This window comes from Procambarus clarkii, chromosome 39, assembly GCF_040958095.1.
Source record: "Procambarus clarkii isolate CNS0578487 chromosome 39, FALCON_Pclarkii_2.0, whole genome shotgun sequence".
In the NCBI taxonomy this organism is placed as follows: Eukaryota; Metazoa; Arthropoda; class Malacostraca; order Decapoda; family Cambaridae; genus Procambarus; species Procambarus clarkii.
The window spans coordinates 9336247-9354463 of NC_091188.1; the positions used below are offsets into that span (position 1 = coordinate 9336247).

Below are 18217 nucleotides of genomic sequence, written 5' to 3' on the forward strand. Positions count from 1 at the left end.
GATTGTGTCTCAAATCTTCTCAAATTTGTCTCTCAAATTTTCTGAAGTTTTCTCTGGCTTTTGCATTAAAAGAAAACGCAACTGTTGACGCCGAGTCAGAAGCGAGCACTGACGCGACTACGACAACAACAACATACTGTACATCACCTCCATTCTGCCATCGCAGGATCGGGAGGACAAACCCTTCATGTAACCTACACCTACTATCAAGAAGAAGAAGATTCTGCCCTCGGATTTTTTAGTTTGTTCACGCTGTTGGAACAGCTCAGCGGTGGTAGAACAGGATGGTGTTCGGATTAAAACCGTCGTGTGCGAATTGTAAAATTGACGAGTCTACAATTTGGCATAAGGATGAAGATGACCATGTACTGTGCATGGACTGCTACGCTGTGGTTAACACAGTTGATCCACAGCTGACGCCGCAGAAACCACTTAAAGATGGAAATGAAGACGAACAAGATGACAAAAGAGAGGAAGACAAGATAGATGTCGATGACCACAAAGATGCTGACTCCAGTAATGGTAATGGGGGTAGAGATGACGATCAAGACGGGGACAAGGATAAAGATTCGGCAAAAGGTTCAGAAAAAAGGGAAACAAAGAGGAAGACCAGGAAAGGAAGGCAGGGTGGGAAGGGCAGCATACCGAAGGGTAAAGGAAGGCGATATATATTCAAGAAGAGCGTAAGTATAGTACGTGTACTTTAATATTAAGCATAATGTTGATGTGAAGTTGTGGCCCTTAATATAATAATTTAATAGTAATAATTTATTGTTAGAGGACAGGCAGCCAGTGTTTATATACATGTTAGGCTTATATCGAGGTCCTCCCAAGGTCAAATTACTGACCCTTCCCAGGATGCAAGCTGACTAACTCCTGGGTACTTACTGCTAGGTGAACAGACGCATTAGGTGATATGAAATTCGTCCAACCATTTCTGTCCCGCCCGGGATTCGAACCCGAATTCTCGATCATGAGTCGAGAACGAACCCAACTACTACTGGTACCTTCCCGGTCGCACATTATAATTATCTTACTCTTGCATTTTATAAAGACAATAATTATATTATACCCATGGCTAAGAAATCAGATAGGGTAACACACAATATATCACTCAAAGTTGTAATTAGGCTATAAGTTTGTATTCCCAGTGGCAATATTTATTTGTGATTTTTTTTTTACTGTGCATTTTAGGTACATATTAGCTGAAGAATATAAAAGTAATACAAGTAAACCAGAATTATTCAAATTAACAGAATGCTTAACAAAGGAACAATTTGTAACAATAGCTATTTCACACATAAATTTGACCCAACCTTAAATATAATAACGGTACCAAATATATAGAGTGATAACATTGAAAATACTGTGTCCAATATTAGATTTAAAATTGATTTTTAGATTTAAAATTGTTTGAGTTATCAAAGCACTAGCAGATCAACATTCTAAAATATTCCCCTATGCTCTTTGCCAGTTGCCTGTTATCACTCCAGTCTTAGGAAAGATTATTTTTCTAGAGTGAATTCTCAATTTTGTTCTGTACAGTTAAGGAAGAAATTTTGCTTGGAGCTGGTAATAATAATAGGTCCACTCACCCAGAGGATAGTATAACATTAAATTACATTTTAGACATTTTTATTAAATACTGTATTTAATAAATTAATAATGACTGTCAAAGTATAGTAGTGTTATATAAATAAATTTTGTAAGGTATACAGCAAAATTAGAAATTGTCTCATTGAAATATTATATCGTTTTATGTTGTAATATACTTTCATGTGGACATAATACATGTATCAACTATATATTATAAGGTTATAGTCATACACAGAGAAATCACATTAATGTGATATATCAAAGAACATATCCACAGGAGCCTTGATGAGGGTTCGAACCTATGCACTAAATGTTCCCAGATGTGCTCTAGTCAACTGTACCACAACATGGTAAAGGAAGCATGTCGTGGTACAGTTGACTAGATCGTGTCTGGGGACACTCGGCACATAGGTTCAAACCCTCATCAAGGCTCCCGTGGATTTGTTATAGTCATACTTTACAATACAGTAATATAATTTGATTTAATGAATACAAACAAAGGTGAATAATGGCTGGAATTACTGTACAGTATAAGTATTTCAGTAATTGATCATAATTAGGTTTGGATGTACTCACACACCAGGCATCCAAAATGGTTATGCAGTTGTTCTTACAGGAAACAACAAATTTAATTAATGCAAAGTTAAAAATGTTCACCACTGAATTTGATAAATTTAAGTTAGAGAATGCTAAATTATAAACAAAGATTTTGATTCAAATTCATGAGTGCCTTTTCGAGAAGCATTTTTTGTTTTATAAGCTATACCTGATAGAATTTTTTTTGTTATTAAAGTATAAATGGAAATTGCACAAATTACATGATTGTCCCAGTTTTGGGTGAGAGTGGTCGAGTTGAACCATCATCCCATTTGATTTAGGCCTAGTTCTTAGTGTCTAATAGCCTAGCAGAGGCACATGCCATGTGTGTTGAATTCATAGCTACAACATGTTGTAGGTGGTGTATGGTATGGTTTAGCCAAAAATTAGGAAAATCATTCATCTTGTGGCAATTTCGGGGCTCAGTAAATGGGAGTAGTGATGAAAACATCCCTTGCCTCATCCAATTAGAGAGCCTGGCACCCCTATGAGTGAAATAGCCCTTGTACCCCTCCTCAAAGCTGTGGTCTCCCTGTGCGACTGTGTTTACATGAGGGACCACCATGGGAAACCTTCCAGTTTATATATAGTGCTTCTACAGCTGTGCAAGAAAACTGTGTAGTAATTACCTAATTGTAGTTACAGGATAAGAGCTATGCATGTGGTGTTCCTTTCCCGTCTTCTTGGTACTCTGTCATATGACTCTTTACAACTACTGTATTGTCAGCCCGTCCTCCAAATAAAGACCCAAAAGTGATTCCATGCACTAGCCAAACCCTCTGTTTATAAATGACAAACGGTTTACACACAACTCACAACTGATGACGTTCGAGCATTTCCGGAACCAGTGCTTCACTGGTGAATTTTGTTTGAACTACAACGCTCTAATGCTTCACCCATGTACTGTACTACAAATACAAATAATCGCCAACAGAACCTAAACACCTAACCTAACCTATGCCTCTATATGCACAATATGCAAATATATTATAATATTAATTTATATTTGAGAAAATTCCCGTTTTGAATGAATGAACAGGATGTAAAAATTGATGAATGTGTCTGTGGGGTCGATCACTGAATGGAATGGGCTTGAGTCGAGGACGGGTTGGTACTGTACTAATGGTATTGACATCCACCCTTTCTCACTTAACTTGTTCCAACCATCTACTACTGTACTGTATTTGCAAAAGAGACCTTTCTAATATTTTTTGGTACCTTTGTTTCCTTAGTTTAAATCTTAAAGCCACCTCTTGTTATTGAAGTTGTATATTTCAAGAATTGCTCTGGCTAAAAGAATCTGGCCACACGTTGCTATGGCTCAGCAACACATGTGTGTTGCTGAGCCACAGCAACGCATGTGTGTTGCTGAGCCACAGCAATGCATTTGTGTTGCTGAGCCACAGCAACGCATTTGTGTTGCTGAGCCACAGCAACCTTTCCCAGTCTCCCAGTCCTCCCCATCAGTGACCCCTCCTTGTCCCCTTGTCCACCCAACCATTCCTCACTTCCCCGTCCCCTCGTCCTCCAAACCATTCACCACTCCACCGTCCCCTCGTCCTCCCTGCCATCTCCCACTCACCGGTCCCCTCATCCTCCCCACCATCCCCCACTCCCCTGTCCCCTTGTCCTCCCCATCATTCTCCATGTCCCTGTCCCCTCATCCCCAACTCCCCCGTTCCTGCGTCCTCCCCACCATTACCCCCTCTCGTCCCCTCGTCCTCCCCACCATCCCTCACTCCCGTCCCCCTCATCCCCCCACTATTCCTCACTCCCTCCATCGATGCATTCCCAAATGATCTGATGTTCCCATCACTGAAATATAAGAAAAATAGTTAAAAAAATGAAAAACAACGAAAAAAAATAAACTATACTCACAAAATGAACGATATGGTAAACAACACAGCTCAATTCCAATGCAATGTCACACAAAATAATTAAATCAAAATGAAAAATAAATTGAAATCTATGAAAATTCAATTTATCAATGAAATCGGAAACATTGAAATGGAATCGTAAATTAGTTACATATTTAGTATAGCGTGTGTTACTCTTATGTGCAACAGATGGCACTTTTTTAAAAAAAGCATGTTTTTACCTGTCACAGGTGAGGCATCTATACTTATACTCACGAAATGAATGGTATAGTAAACATCACAGCTCAATTCCAATGCAATGTCACACAAAATAATTAAATAAAAATTAAAATAAATTGAAATCTATGAAAATTCTATTTATCAGTGCTATAGGAAACATTGAAATAGAATCGTAACATATTTAGTATAGCGTATGTTGCTCTTATGTGCAACAGATGGCACTGTTTTTCAAAAACATGTTTTTACCTGTCACAGGTGTGGCATCTATATAGTAGTTATATAAACACACGCACGTATTCGAATGGATCTGTGTCAAAATTTTAAAGCTATCAGTGAAGAACTTTCGGAGATTACAGAATGTGTTGCTCTTACGTTCAACAGATGGCGCCGTTTAAAAAAAAAAAAAACGTTTTTTCCTGTCACAGGTGAGGCATGAATATAGTAGGTATATAAAAACGCGGTATATAGTAGGTATATAACAAACAGAGAAAGTGAGTGTTACCCGGGAGCGCGCAAGAGCGATAAAATGTGTACATTCTTTTCACTTTGGTCACCTCAATTTTCATCATAGGTCTTTCATTTTGGTATCAATGTGTTCACAATTGAATTCTCTACAGGACTAAATGCATATAAACTCCAAAAGCCCGGCGTACCACCCACAGCAAACAAAAAAAAGACATCACGTAACCCCTGTGAGTGCTAGTCAAGCACAAAAAAATGTGTATACTCTTTTCAGCTTTATATATAAGACATATAAGGTCCAAAACTGCGGCGCGCCCCCTCCCACAGCCAAGTGCGAATGCTGAACATAGTTTTTAACGGACTACTCAACGCCGAGTCGTTACTGGACTTCCCTCCACTCTATTAAACGGATGACTCAATGCCGAGTAGTCGCCGAGCGAAAGTGTTGATCTCTAAAGTTTGTTTGCTATCTTGAGGTTATCTTGAGATGATTTTGGGGCTTAGCGTCTCCACGGCCCGGTCCTCAACCAGACCTACTTTTTGTTACACACCCCCAGGAAGCAGCCCGTAGCAGTTGTCTAACTCCCAGGTACCTATTTACTGCTAGGTAACAGGGGCATCGGGGTTAAACTTTTTGCCCATTTGTCTCCACCTCCACCAGGGATCGAATCAGGAACCTCAGGACTACGAATCCGAAGCACTGTCCACTCAGCTGTTAGGCGCCCAGTGTATATGCTTGAGACAGTTATGTCCTAGCTGTGTCTAGATACAAGTGACAGGATGAAGAACCCAGCAGGCTTTCTTCCTATTGGGGGGTGTTATACTGTACATGCTGCTATGGTGGTAGGTTTACTCACAGGATGAGTGACAATGCCCAACAAAAACTAGCCCTCTGGGACAAAATTAAATTAATGAAATGTGATTTTTTTTATGTTAAATGATGTGGCTGTGCCATGTGAATTTTGTGCTGCATAAATTTATGCTACACAAGAGTACTTATATAAAATTGAAATAAATACCCTCACAATGTTAAACAACAATTATCTGTATTATCTATATATATTGGACAATAACTACTGGCCACTAAAGTTTATGAGCCAACCATTGGAAGTTCATTGTTTGCTCTTGTTAATACTTACTGGACAGTATCTTGCTTGAGTTAAGTCTGTTAAAGTGTAACCCATTTTCATAATTTTAACACACTTTCAGTTTTAAGTTTAACCTTAAAATATGCTTACAACCCTACCACAAAAACTTAGCCTAATAATTTTGCATGATTTTTGCTTGTTTTTTGTTAAGAAATATACATAATGTCTAATACTTTTTTAGTTCATTGCATTGTATTTTGAGAATGTGCTGCAGGCTAAAAGCAGTTGCCAATGTAGTTCATAGTATTTTCTAACAAAAACACTTTATTTTATGTGACCAGATGTGCATGATGTAACCAGTATCTTAGCAGTTAGGAATACTGTAGTACTATATCTGGTTTTGCTTATATTTTTTATAATGGCCAGTTTTCAGATGATAACTTGAACATAGTTCATAAATGAATGAATCTGAATTTAAAACACATGTAATGGTAAGACAACATTGCTGTTGGACAGTATAGTCCTCACTTGGTAGCTTCAGGAAACAATTTATCTTGCACAATTGCATTCACTAGGCACGCAATATGGCATTGGTTGTAGGCATCAGTAAAGTTGTTACGCTACATAGAAAGTACTGTACCCTTTACTGTACAAGTTAATATTAAAAATTAATGTGATGTTCACTATTATTTTAAATGCAGGCCACTAAAGCACCAGCCGCAGTTGCTACCCCAGTTACTTCAGAGTACCTCTTCTATAAGGTGAGACTTACGTGCATGTACTGTATTGTATTGTGTACATGCATGTACTGTATTGTGTATTTAGACATATTACAAATATACTGTGTAAGCATATATATATTGTATACTGTACTGAATACCTTTTATATTAATAATAACAGGTACACTTTTTAATGAAAGGCAACCTTCTCTTACAGGGCCTATATTATCAAGTAGGAGATATTGTGTCATTAATTGACATAGATGGAGGAACATATTATGCACAGATCCGAGGATTGCTGCAGGACCAGTATTGTGAGAAGAGTGCTGTGCTTACATGGCTTATACCCACAAAAGGCTCTCCTCCACCAGAAAAAGGTTTTGATCCTTCAACATACATCATAGGTTAGAAACTTCATTTATTCGATTCAAGTACTGTATACATGCATGAACCCACACACCTGACCCAAGTTAAGTAAGAACAGGCTGAGAGAAGAAAATATAAACAATGCTGGGAGATAAAAATACAAAGTGGGGAATAGTCACAATATATAAAATCTAGGAAGTGCCAACAGTGGAAAAGGTCAGCTGCTTAAAAGGATTGGGACCAGACACACAGGGTGAGAACAGAATGAGACGACACAAAAATTAAACAAAGTGCTTCAATTTGCCCCAACATATCATGTACCTTGCCAGGGGTGTGTTGGAATGAAAGTAAGATGTGATCACTGAGTATATTGACACAGCTGATGCTGCCATCTTGTGGTGGGCATCCATCTTAAGATCACGCTACCTTCTTCAACGTCATTTATTTTTAACCAGCACGTAGGACTGCCAGAGACCACTTAATTTTAGTTAGGATGTAGTATTTTTAGGATTGAGTTTGTTATTTTTATATTCCCATTAGAGGTAGAACTCGGCAGCAACTGGATTTCTCTCCCTTCTTTCCCCCCCTCTTCCAGTCTTCCCCCTATCTCATCTCTTTTTCTTTCTTTTTTTCTCTCCACCCTTCTCCACTTCACTCTCCCAATATCCTCCTCTCTACCTTTCTTCCCCATCATTTCCTCTCTGCTCCTATCTCTCCTCCTGTCCACTGTTTTTTTCCACTTCAGACATCCCCCCTTCTCATTCCCTCTATTCAAACATTCCCTTTTTCCCAGCTTGGTCTCTCACTCAGAAAAATTACCCAATAAAGCACCGAAATGGCTAAATAAATCTATGGACAAGACAACCAATATTTAAGATTTTATGGGGGGGGGGGGTTATCTTGAGATGATTTCGGGGCTTAGCGTCCCCGCGGCCTGATCCTTGACCAGGCCTCCTTTTTGTTACATGAAAAAAGGTGGGGTGGGGGTTTAAATGTTGATATTTCTAAGTGTGGCACTGAAGCTGATCTCGATTGGCTTATGACACTCCCATACCCAACATGTTTCATATGTGAAAGTTGGATGAGGGTAGCCTTGAACATCTGGCCTCCAACCTTGAACAGACAAACATTTTCATATATATCTATAGATAGAATGTTCTAATAAGACAAGATGGCATCTGACATAGGTATGAGGGTGAGATCTGATGATGCTTTGCATATTACTTGTCCTAGAAGAACCAGTTGAAGGCGACCTTTTTGAGAGGTCATATGTCACTGGGACTGGACAGTAGTCATTACTCATTGCCCAGATATCATGAAGAGAGGGTGTTGAACCTCAAACTGCTCACTTAAAGCATTTGACAAATTTTAGCCTGAGAGATGATTTGAGATAGAGTTAGAGCAGTGGCAATTTTTATTTTTGAAAAAAAGAGCACAATGGGACCATTTCTTTAAGCAGCTCTGGTCCATTGTTGCAGCAGTTCAGAAAGGATACAGTAAAGAATTTGGAAGTGGCTGACCTTGGATGGGTATCTGCAATTTGTAGTGGTCTGAAAAGTAGACACTGTTGGGTGACCTATTTTCTGGTTGAGCCACAGAATATTCAGCAGTTTGAGTCACCTGGTAGCAAAGTTGAGCAAGTAGATCAGTGACATAATATAGTTCATCCATGTTTCCAGCTGTGTAAGTATTATTAAAGCAAAACATAGGAGAAACCCTATTAGTAAACAACAAACCTGTCACCTCAACAGACATTGCATCGTACTGTATTCATATTTATAAGAGGAAACTAACTTTAAGGAACATGTACGTTCACACCCAACCAGGAGGACCTTTTCATCAAGGTAAGCAAGTCAAAAACTGTGTAAAGCCTCTGGCTATACAGCAGGTAACCTTGTTGTGTTCATGTTCAATGGGGACCATTTCCCTTGCCTGCTTTCAGGTATGTGCCCAAAAATTGTTAGGTTGGAATTCACACTATTTCTCTAAGGTGTGAGGATTCATATGACAGTGTTTTTTGACAGACATTAAAAAGCTTGCGAGGCAGTTTTCTGGATCATTACAACAGTTTACAAATAATACATTAGTTTATTGTGGAAAAGGACATCTTATGCGAGTAGTGAATTAAGTATGTATAAAATTATACACTACTGTATATATATTTTCTGGTGCACAGTATTATGCCCTGTTTACTTGAAGCATAATCATCATTGTAACTGAGAAGGAAATGCAGGTCTGTTAAGCATTTTCCCATGTATTGTGATTATTATGACGAGTATTATTGGGGTAAGTTGAAAATTATGATGGCTGAGATTATTTATGCATTTAAATATTCTCTTGGATTCCTTCCTGTTTTGGTGAGTAGCATATCAAAGCGTTTTATTCAAGTATTCATATTTATGACTATTATGGTTCACCCTATAGTTTCCCACAGTTGGGACAGGAAGCCTGGTAATCTTATTGAGGTTTCCTTATGCCAACTACTGACCTTGCCCAGGATGAAACTCAAAACAGTTGCCTAACTCTCAGGTACCTAATTACTACTAAGTGAACAGAGATATGAATTGAAACAAAACGTTGATCAAATGCTCATGTCCTACTGCAAGAATCAAACCCAGGACATTTCAAAAGTGGCCTAGCTGTTCTTTCCCCTGTTGCCAAATGACCCTAATGTGCCAATGATTAATGTTCCATAGGCTTATTCCTTAGAAATATTAAAAAAAAAACTGCAGCCTAATTAGGCAAATTTAAAATTGCAGACAGAATTATAACCCTCTGAATGTTTTGGCTATAGGATAACTTATTATCAACATTTTCGCATCCCGATGACACTGAAATACATTATTCGATTGCTATTCACAAAATATTAATTACCGTTGCATATAATTGATTACAAACACAGTGTTTGCATCTGTTCTTTAGACAATTTGACACCAAATTTATAACTATAACCAAACAAATAACTGAGAAAAGATGAAACGATTGTAAATATTTTTATGCACTGCTGAACAAGACCAGCAAAGCGCCCTATGTTTTCATTCGAGAACATGCGAAGAGGAGCATAAATAGTACAGTATTATAAATACAGTACACTTGTTTTTGCATCTGTTCTCTAGTCAATTTATTTGCAAACATTTTCACACCAAATTTTTATAGCTGTAACCAACAAATAACTGAGAAAATGAAAAATAATTGTAAAAAAACTTCCCTTCACTATGTGGCCCATGAGCAGCACAGGAAACCTGGAATGTTTATGCCCAGGAATGTGCAACAAGGCCAGAGCATCTGCATTATGCATTTTCTTATGGTGTATTTTGTACATAATTAAATTAGTAATATTAACGATGAATGAATACTTTCCCTCTGCTCACTAAAGGCGAAGCTGAACATGGATCTGACGAGTGAACCTTTATATACAGTAATCAATACAGTACATAGATCTATATGGGACTCTTAAGAGTTGGTGTTACTATACTATTTTGAGTAACAAAATATGCTAGGAGCAGCCTATAGGAGTGTGCATGTATGAAAACTTGGAGAGGCAGTTGCCTACTAGTAATTATAATATTGAAGGGTAATATTCCCACTAGCCTAGCAAGCCACCTCAATTGATTAAAGTTATTACTGCTACAGTAAATGCAGAGCATTCAGGGTTCCAGGGAAACATATTCTCATTACTACTGTTGTCAAAGAAATGGGTATGTTAAGAAAACAAACCTGGACATATAGTACTGGTCAATGTGACTACCTGACTACTTGACTACCAAACTACATACATGTCCAGCTGAAGATTGTGGAAGTGGCTTCCAATTAATAACAGTTGGGACTGAGAAGTCAGAGTGTGTGTTGTAAGTGTTGAGTATCATCTGAGATAGCCATGGCTTCCTTGCTCAGGAATGTACATTGCAAGTTACACACACTGTAGGGGGGCCGGTGGCTGAGCGGACAGCACGCTGGATCCGTGATCCTGTGGTCCCGGGTTTGATTCTAGGTGCCGGTGAGAAACAATGGGCAGAGTTTCTTTCACCCTAATGCGCCTGTTACCTAGCAGTAAATAGGTACCTGGGAGTTAGTCAGCTGTTACAAGCTGATTCCTGGGGTGTATGTGTGGTGTGGGGAAAAAAATAGTAGTAACAGTTGATTGACAGTTGAGAGGCAGGCCAAAAGAGCAGAGCTTAAACCCCGCAAGCACAACTAGGTGAAAACACACACACACAAATATGTACTGTGAAAATAGAGATAGCGACCATGTGATCAACCTGTAGTTGGTTGTTAGCAGAGCAGTATTTACCAGTCTGCATGATTTCAAGTATTGCTTGGAAGTGTTTAATTGGAAAGTAATGTACATTCTGATAGTCATTCAGGGTTGGATGAAGAATACTCCAGTGTTGCATTTCCTTAATGCATTGTCTGGAAGAGTGTGTGGGTGGGCAGTCCTCGCTTTCAATCACTCTCACTCTTTTGCTTCCCCAGTCTCTTTACAGTCATTGAAAAATTCATGATCAAAAATATATGGGAGAAACATGGGATGGTAGATCATTTCAAGATGAATGTGGAATTATGAAAAGAAAAGACAGCAAAACATTCATTTCTTGTAATGGTGAAAAACATTATTGAACTGCAAGAAGCAGCTGCAGTGCAAGTACTGTATTGTGTTGCCAAACATGAATTAGAAGTACACAGCTGACAAGTACGAAATTATTTAAAGAAAGCAGCAAACCTGGAAGACCATTTAGCACCATCTGTGTCATAGAACAATAAAAACTTCTAGATATCATTTGGGATGCCATTACAAGAGCATAAACACACAAGATGAGTGATGTCAAAAGTGTGTGATTCATCAAGAATTTTGTTGTGACAAATGACACAAAAGGAACACTGAGAAAACAAAATTCTCAATCATCCTGAAAATCAAGACAATTCATGAGATGTACTCACCTAGTTGTGCTTGTGGGGGTTCAGCTTTGGCACTTTGGTTCCACTTCTCAACTGTTAATCAACTTGTGTACAGATGCCTGAGTCTACTGGGCTCTATCATACCTACATATGAAACTGTGTATGGAGTCAGCCTCTACCACATCACTGCCTAATGCATTCCATCTGTTAACTACTCTGACACTGAAAAAATTCTTTCTAATGTCTCTGTGGCCCAATTTTTGTGCTGTAGTAAGTTTCCACTTGTGTCCCCTTGTTCGTGTTCCACCCATGCTAAATAGTTTGTCTTTGTCCAGACTGTGTGCCTGTTAGCAGGACAATGCAGTTCTGCAGGTAACATGAATTTTGGATCTCTGTTGTCTTTGTTTTATTAAGTACACACACACACGAGTTAATTGCACTTGGCCAATACATAGCCTAGCCACGCCACGAAAGGTTTCCCATTAATTGTTATGGTGTCAGGAAGAAGGCCCGGTTAAAGGTCACATTTAATACTATGCAATTTATTATTCATCATAGCTAACTATATCTCTCCAACAGTTGTGGATTGTGTTATGAATGACAAGTAGAAATAGGAGTAAGGAAATAATTTTTAGATGGGACAGGCAAAAATGGCATTTTCTGTGGAGAGCCCCTTTGGCTCCCAGGAGCTATACGAGGCTGATGTGTATATATTAGACCGTGGCAACAGTCAATCGAAGGAGTTCTAGGCCTACCAGGGACCAGAGCCAGAACCTGGCGCCCCCCCCCCCCTCAAGAGAGGCACGAGGAGCAATGGCCTAAAGACACCCCCGTGTAATTGGAAGCAGTCTTTGTCTGCCATCTACCAGGGCAGGCACCCAGAAAGGTAGAAATTCCAAAACAAACTACTGGTGATTAAATAATTGCAAACTGAAAGCCGAACTAGCAACAGAACTCCCCAATCAAAACCAAAGAAACCAGTATGACGGCACCACAAACGCCGCGCATCCGAATTGCTCATCTGAAAGAAAGATACAGCTCATAAAGGTTTGATCTGGAAAGATAATGGAATAGTCAATACCATCAGTAAAATTCAACTCACTTGTAAACAAAGCAGTAGTGTGTGAGTGGCAGTGAAAATGTTAAAGGAGAAGGCTTTAATGACAATAGGGGGTATAAGCCTCCACTGTACTGGTTAGAACTTTACACAATTTAACAAGCAGAACCGTCCACTGGGGAGTTCTGGAACTATACAAGGAGACACATTGCAGATGTGCATAGAGAAAAGCCTAAAAAAAGTGAGAAAGGCATTCAATTGGGGCAACAGTCAAGGTACAGTACAAGCACAGTACAGTGGGGTTTGTAGGAACTGCCAAAGTATCAAAAGCAATACTGATCACAGCAATCTTGTAATGATGGATCAGTGGTTTCTACACACTATATAAACTCTACATTGGGGAAGAATGAAAGGCCCATAAGTTGAGGCACAAACCAGTATGATGCAAAGCATCAAGAGAATGAAGGATCAAGGGCCTTTGAATATGTGAAGCACATCTAGTTCGGTTCAGACAGCACTAGGAACTGCACATGTAGGAGCATTCACTTATCTGCTTCCCAGGAGGTATGTAAGAAGACTTTGAGTACGATTGTAGGTGATTGCTGTGGGATGACCAAAATAGACTCCTGAGAGCAGGAGCCATGGAATTGACAGAAAGAAAGAAAGAAATGCAACTTTGCAGTAGGAAGCCAACGACTAAAACTTGGATGTGAGGTCAGGTGAACTGATCAAACTAATAGCATTCATCTGAATTATATCAAGAATTTTGGTAGAGATGTACAGCATAGAAATGAGGATAGTATTCTAAGACTAGGGTGGACGAGTCTTTTTGTAGAGCTGCAGTAAAGGAGAAGCAAAATGCTTTTTATACTTGAAGAGAGAGGATGCCTAACTTTTTTAATTCACTCTTCTTGACTATCTCCAAAATGTGATGTTTCAAAGTCAGATTGTATGTGGCTGTGGTGCTTAAGCAGGTAAACACACTGGCTTACACAAACCCTGCTATGCACGGGTGGAACACAAACAAGGGGGCTCAGGTGGAAATTTAGTACCCAGATGAGTCACAGAGACATTAGAAGATTTTTTTTTCAGTGTCAGAGTAGTTAACAAGTGGAATGCACTAGGAAGTGATGTGATGGAGGCTGACTCCATACACATTTTCAAATGTAGGTATGATAGAGCCCAGTAGGCTCAGGAATCTGTACACCAGTTGATTGACAGTTGAGAGGCGGAACCAAAGAGACAACACTCAACCCCCACAAGTACAACTAGGTGAGTACAGTACTTCTTTCTGGAGGAGTCTCGTGATGGCACCCTAAAGCTATCTTGCTGAAGTGTCTTCCTCTACTCACATCAGCCACAGGAGTCCTGTATGGCCTATCACGGACTAGAGCTAGAACCTGGCCCCTCACAAAGGCACAGGGAGCAGGGGATATTTAGAATCACCCTCACTGAGAAAACATCTAGAAAGTAAGTGAAGCAATACAGACAATTGCAAAGTTCACAGAAAATAAAACACTGAAACAGCCAATCGATTCCATAAACAATTCACTCAGATCCAAGTGATTCACTTGAAACTAGATTGAACCTACATGTATTTGTGAATGGCTGCCAACAGGTGATAGTAACCCAGGAGCTCCAAGGTACCACACACATCTTGCTGTGGTCCTATCTGATTGTTTGCAGATACAGACTTCCCTGAGTCAATGGTTGTGGCAAGTCCCACTTTTTTCAAGATAGGTGTAGGACATCCTTTGGACATGGGGCAATTTTCTTAGTTGTCATTTCTAACATTTAGTATTTGCTTTATGTGGATGGGGTTTACAAGCCTCACTTGTTGCATGGGCTTGGTCTAATATTTGATTCATGCTGCAAATGTTTAGGGCAACCCTCCCCTAAGTGCTTCTTTAGCATTGTCCCTGCATTGACAGTGACTTATATGGTGTAATCAGGAGTTTGTCCCCAAGAGGCCAGGCTACTGTGTAGAGAGCCTCGTCCTGGGCAGTGTACAAGTCTTTGATTCTTCTGAAAGATCCCATGGTTGAGGTGTTTGGGGGATTTTGTTGTGGGGTGCTCAAGGGTTTGCAGTTCTTTATACAACATGCTGCTAATGCCCTTCATAGCCAAATTTATCCTGTGGGCTGCCAATTTGGCTCTGCTCCTGGGTCAACATGGGTGACCTCTGGGGCTGGGAGAGCAAACCCAGTGCCCTCCAGCCCTTCTTGATCTTTGATTTTGTCTGTGGAGGGTGTTTTGCTCCAGGATAGGATTCACTTCTCCTTGTATGTATGAGCTGGATTCCTCGGCTGCTCCCACCCCGGGTGTGCTTTCAAGTGCACGGTTACGTGGGAATGTCATTTCCAGAAGTTTCTCTCATCTTTTTTTTTTGTCTTGGGCAATCATATTTTGGACCCTCCTGTAGGATCCATAAATTTTGGACCCTCACTTTCCTTATGGACTCAGCCATGGCTTAGGGTCAGCTTCTGTCTCTTGGCTTCAGTACAAGGTCCCCGATTGATCCTGGCTTGCTGATAACCCTCTCCATTTCTTTAGGGATTGGCATGGTTTTTGCCAAACCCAGATGCTTGAATGTGGGAAGTGAGTTCTGTCTTTCAGGTGTTCTTAGGTTGTGCTTCTTTTGCACCACTTGATAACTGCTTGTTTGCTCTGGTTCTTCCCAAGGAAGTGGACAAGTGGCAGCTCTATGTTCAGCTGCCTATGGTCTCTGGAGCCCTTACTGTGGAGGATTGCAGGGCTCTTGCTCACTTTGCATGTGTATGCAGTTGTTGAGCTGTTTTCTGATGGGTTTCATTGTGGCCCGATTGTTCTGGCATTTGTACCCGGGGTGGCTGCTTTGTTGCCTGCAGTTCCGGTAACAGGTATCTGTACATACCACCTGTTGGTGGCTATTTGCAACTTGGCGGGGGTTCGAGTTAGTTTTGAATTAATTATTTGGATCTGAGTGAATCATTTGCAAACAGTTGTCTGTTTCGGTGGTTCATTTTCTGTGAACCTTGCAGTTGTCTGTATTGCTTCATTTACTTTCTGGACAGCTTCTTGGTGAGGGTGATCATAACACCTGTTTATTGTGCCTTTGAGAGGGGGGGCCAGGTTCTGGTTCTGGCCCCCAATAGGCCATACAGGATGCCTATGGCTGATGCGGCTTAGTAAGGGAAGACATCTCAGTGAGATAACTTCAAGGAGCCACAGGCGCCCTACTAGAAAGAGGTATTTCATTACATTTAATGCAATTTTTTTTTTATGGAGAACTACATGCACTCACTTGCTGACTAGCGATCTTCACCCAGACTTTTCTCGTCTTTCTTCTAAAGTTTTATCATTTATGTACACTATAAAACATCCACCAACTCATTCTGGAGAGAAAGTACTGTAAAAGGTAAATGTTTGATCCCACTGCCAATTTGAGGTGTGGGTATTAAAATATTTACAATGTACTTTTAACTATGTTTTCAAACAGATATATACTGTTGTGTTTTTCTCTTTATATAAACCTCAGATGTCAAGTTGTATCGATTACTAATGTACTGATTAAATTTTTGTCATAGGCCCTGAAGAAGATATTCCCCGTAAACTGGAATACATGGAGTTTGAATGTCATGCCCCCTCCGACTACTTTAAGGACCGGACCTCTCCATATTCTACCATGACCTATCAACCACAATCCTGCTTTGTATGGTCAAGACTTGGACCCCAGATCAAGCCAATAGAGAAAGCAAAGGAACTTATGACAAAGTAACCCATCATTATACATTTTATTATTTTTTAAATAAAATCATATATTGTTTCTGCTTTAATGTCTGTATATCCTCTGTCAGTGTTAAACACACAAGCCAAATCACCATCTGTTTAATGTGTATCTTTTTCTGAAAAAATTAGCTTATATCAGTTTGTAGCTATACTGTACATCTCTCGTGCTCTATTCCCTTTGGCAATTCTGAGAGCATTTCATGTTAAATCTAGGCAGTTGCAATAAATAGACTTGAGGAGCTGGAGGAAATTGAAATCATCAAGTGATTCTGCATTGCATGTAGCCAGAGGACCTTCAATGCCAGTATTTTGGAGAACAAACCTTAAGTAGTTAAGGTTAAGTAATTAAGGCTTAATTACTCAAGTAATTAGGTAAGTAATTATCAAAAGAAGGCACCAAGCCAGGAAGGCTATGTAGCACCATCAAATGTGCAGGATATTCAAAAGGCACTAAATATCACTAAGGATGCCAATACAAGAACAAAAGCACATAAGGTGAGTGATATCAAAGGTACAGTATATGATTCACCAAGGATTCTATCGAGGGACAAGTGACCGCGAGGGACAGTTGGGAAGCAAGACACGTGCATGTCCTGGAAGTCTGAACATTCAACAAGGATATGCACGACTGTAAGAGGAGCAATGCAGTTTGGCGCTCCATTAAGTGCCCGTGAGTTAAACGTGTATGGCCAATATGTAATCTCACCAGAGCCGTTTCCCACCACCAGTTACAGTGTTAGGAAGGCTATGGGGACACGCTACCCTTAAGAGCATGCAGTTTGTTACCAGAAACAAAAGACCAACAACCCTACCAACGGGCAAGGATTGAGGAATGAATAACTGGGTAGAAGTCGGAATTAGGAACACCTTTACGGGAGATGGGACAAGTGAAGACAGCCTTCTTAGTGGCAGCGTTCGCACGCTCATTTAAGGACATGCCAATATGGATGGGAACCCAGAAAAACTCTAGTGTCTTAAATCTGGTGGAGATAAGAAACAGCCAATGTTGAATTTTGACTACTACAGGATGGACTGGAGTAAAGGACTCAAGAGCTATGAAGATTCAGAATGCTGTTATCTCAGGTGAGCTCAGTCACATGGTGTATGAAAAAGGAGCCCTGTACAGTATAAGGTGAAGAGATTACTCTGTTGTTTGTGATATTAAATTCACTCAGTTTATTGAGGTTAAAATCACCCCAGTATAAAACCTTGTGCTTCAGCACTGCCTTTATCACATGATGCAGGTCTGTAACTTACTCTTCCATTGCTGTAATGAACTACTGCTGTCGGTTCACAACCATTTCCAGCCATTATATTGTATCATACAGATTCTGAGCATCCCATACTTTTTAATTCCTTACTGCGGGTTTGCAGTAAAGTCGTTTTACATGTAGTATTAGACCACCTGCTCCTCTTCTTGTCCTCTGAAAATGAATGGTACCACAAGAGACGGACTCTCCTTTCGATTATCTATTCTTGTCCCAATGATGAGATTCTCAACCCCAGTAATGTATATACACACAATGTGTATAAATTATTTTTAGGATTCAGAGTTGTGTAGACGCATTTTA

The 18217-nt window shown here is 39.8% G+C and overlaps 1 protein-coding gene across 1 annotated transcript; it reads left to right on the forward strand.

Annotated features, from left to right (window-relative positions):
* Positions 1 to 102: 102 nt before the first annotated feature.
* LOC123760288 (GATA zinc finger domain-containing protein 1) lies at positions 103 to 16683 on the forward strand. Its single transcript, XM_045745830.2, has 4 exons — positions 103 to 683; positions 6541 to 6600; positions 6777 to 6963; positions 16445 to 16683. The coding sequence occupies exons 1-4, from the start codon at positions 285 to 287 to the stop codon at positions 16633 to 16635; spliced, it is 837 nt and encodes a 278-aa protein (XP_045601786.1). The 5' UTR covers positions 103 to 284; the 3' UTR covers positions 16636 to 16683.
* The last annotated feature ends 1534 nt before the right edge of the window (positions 16684 to 18217 follow it).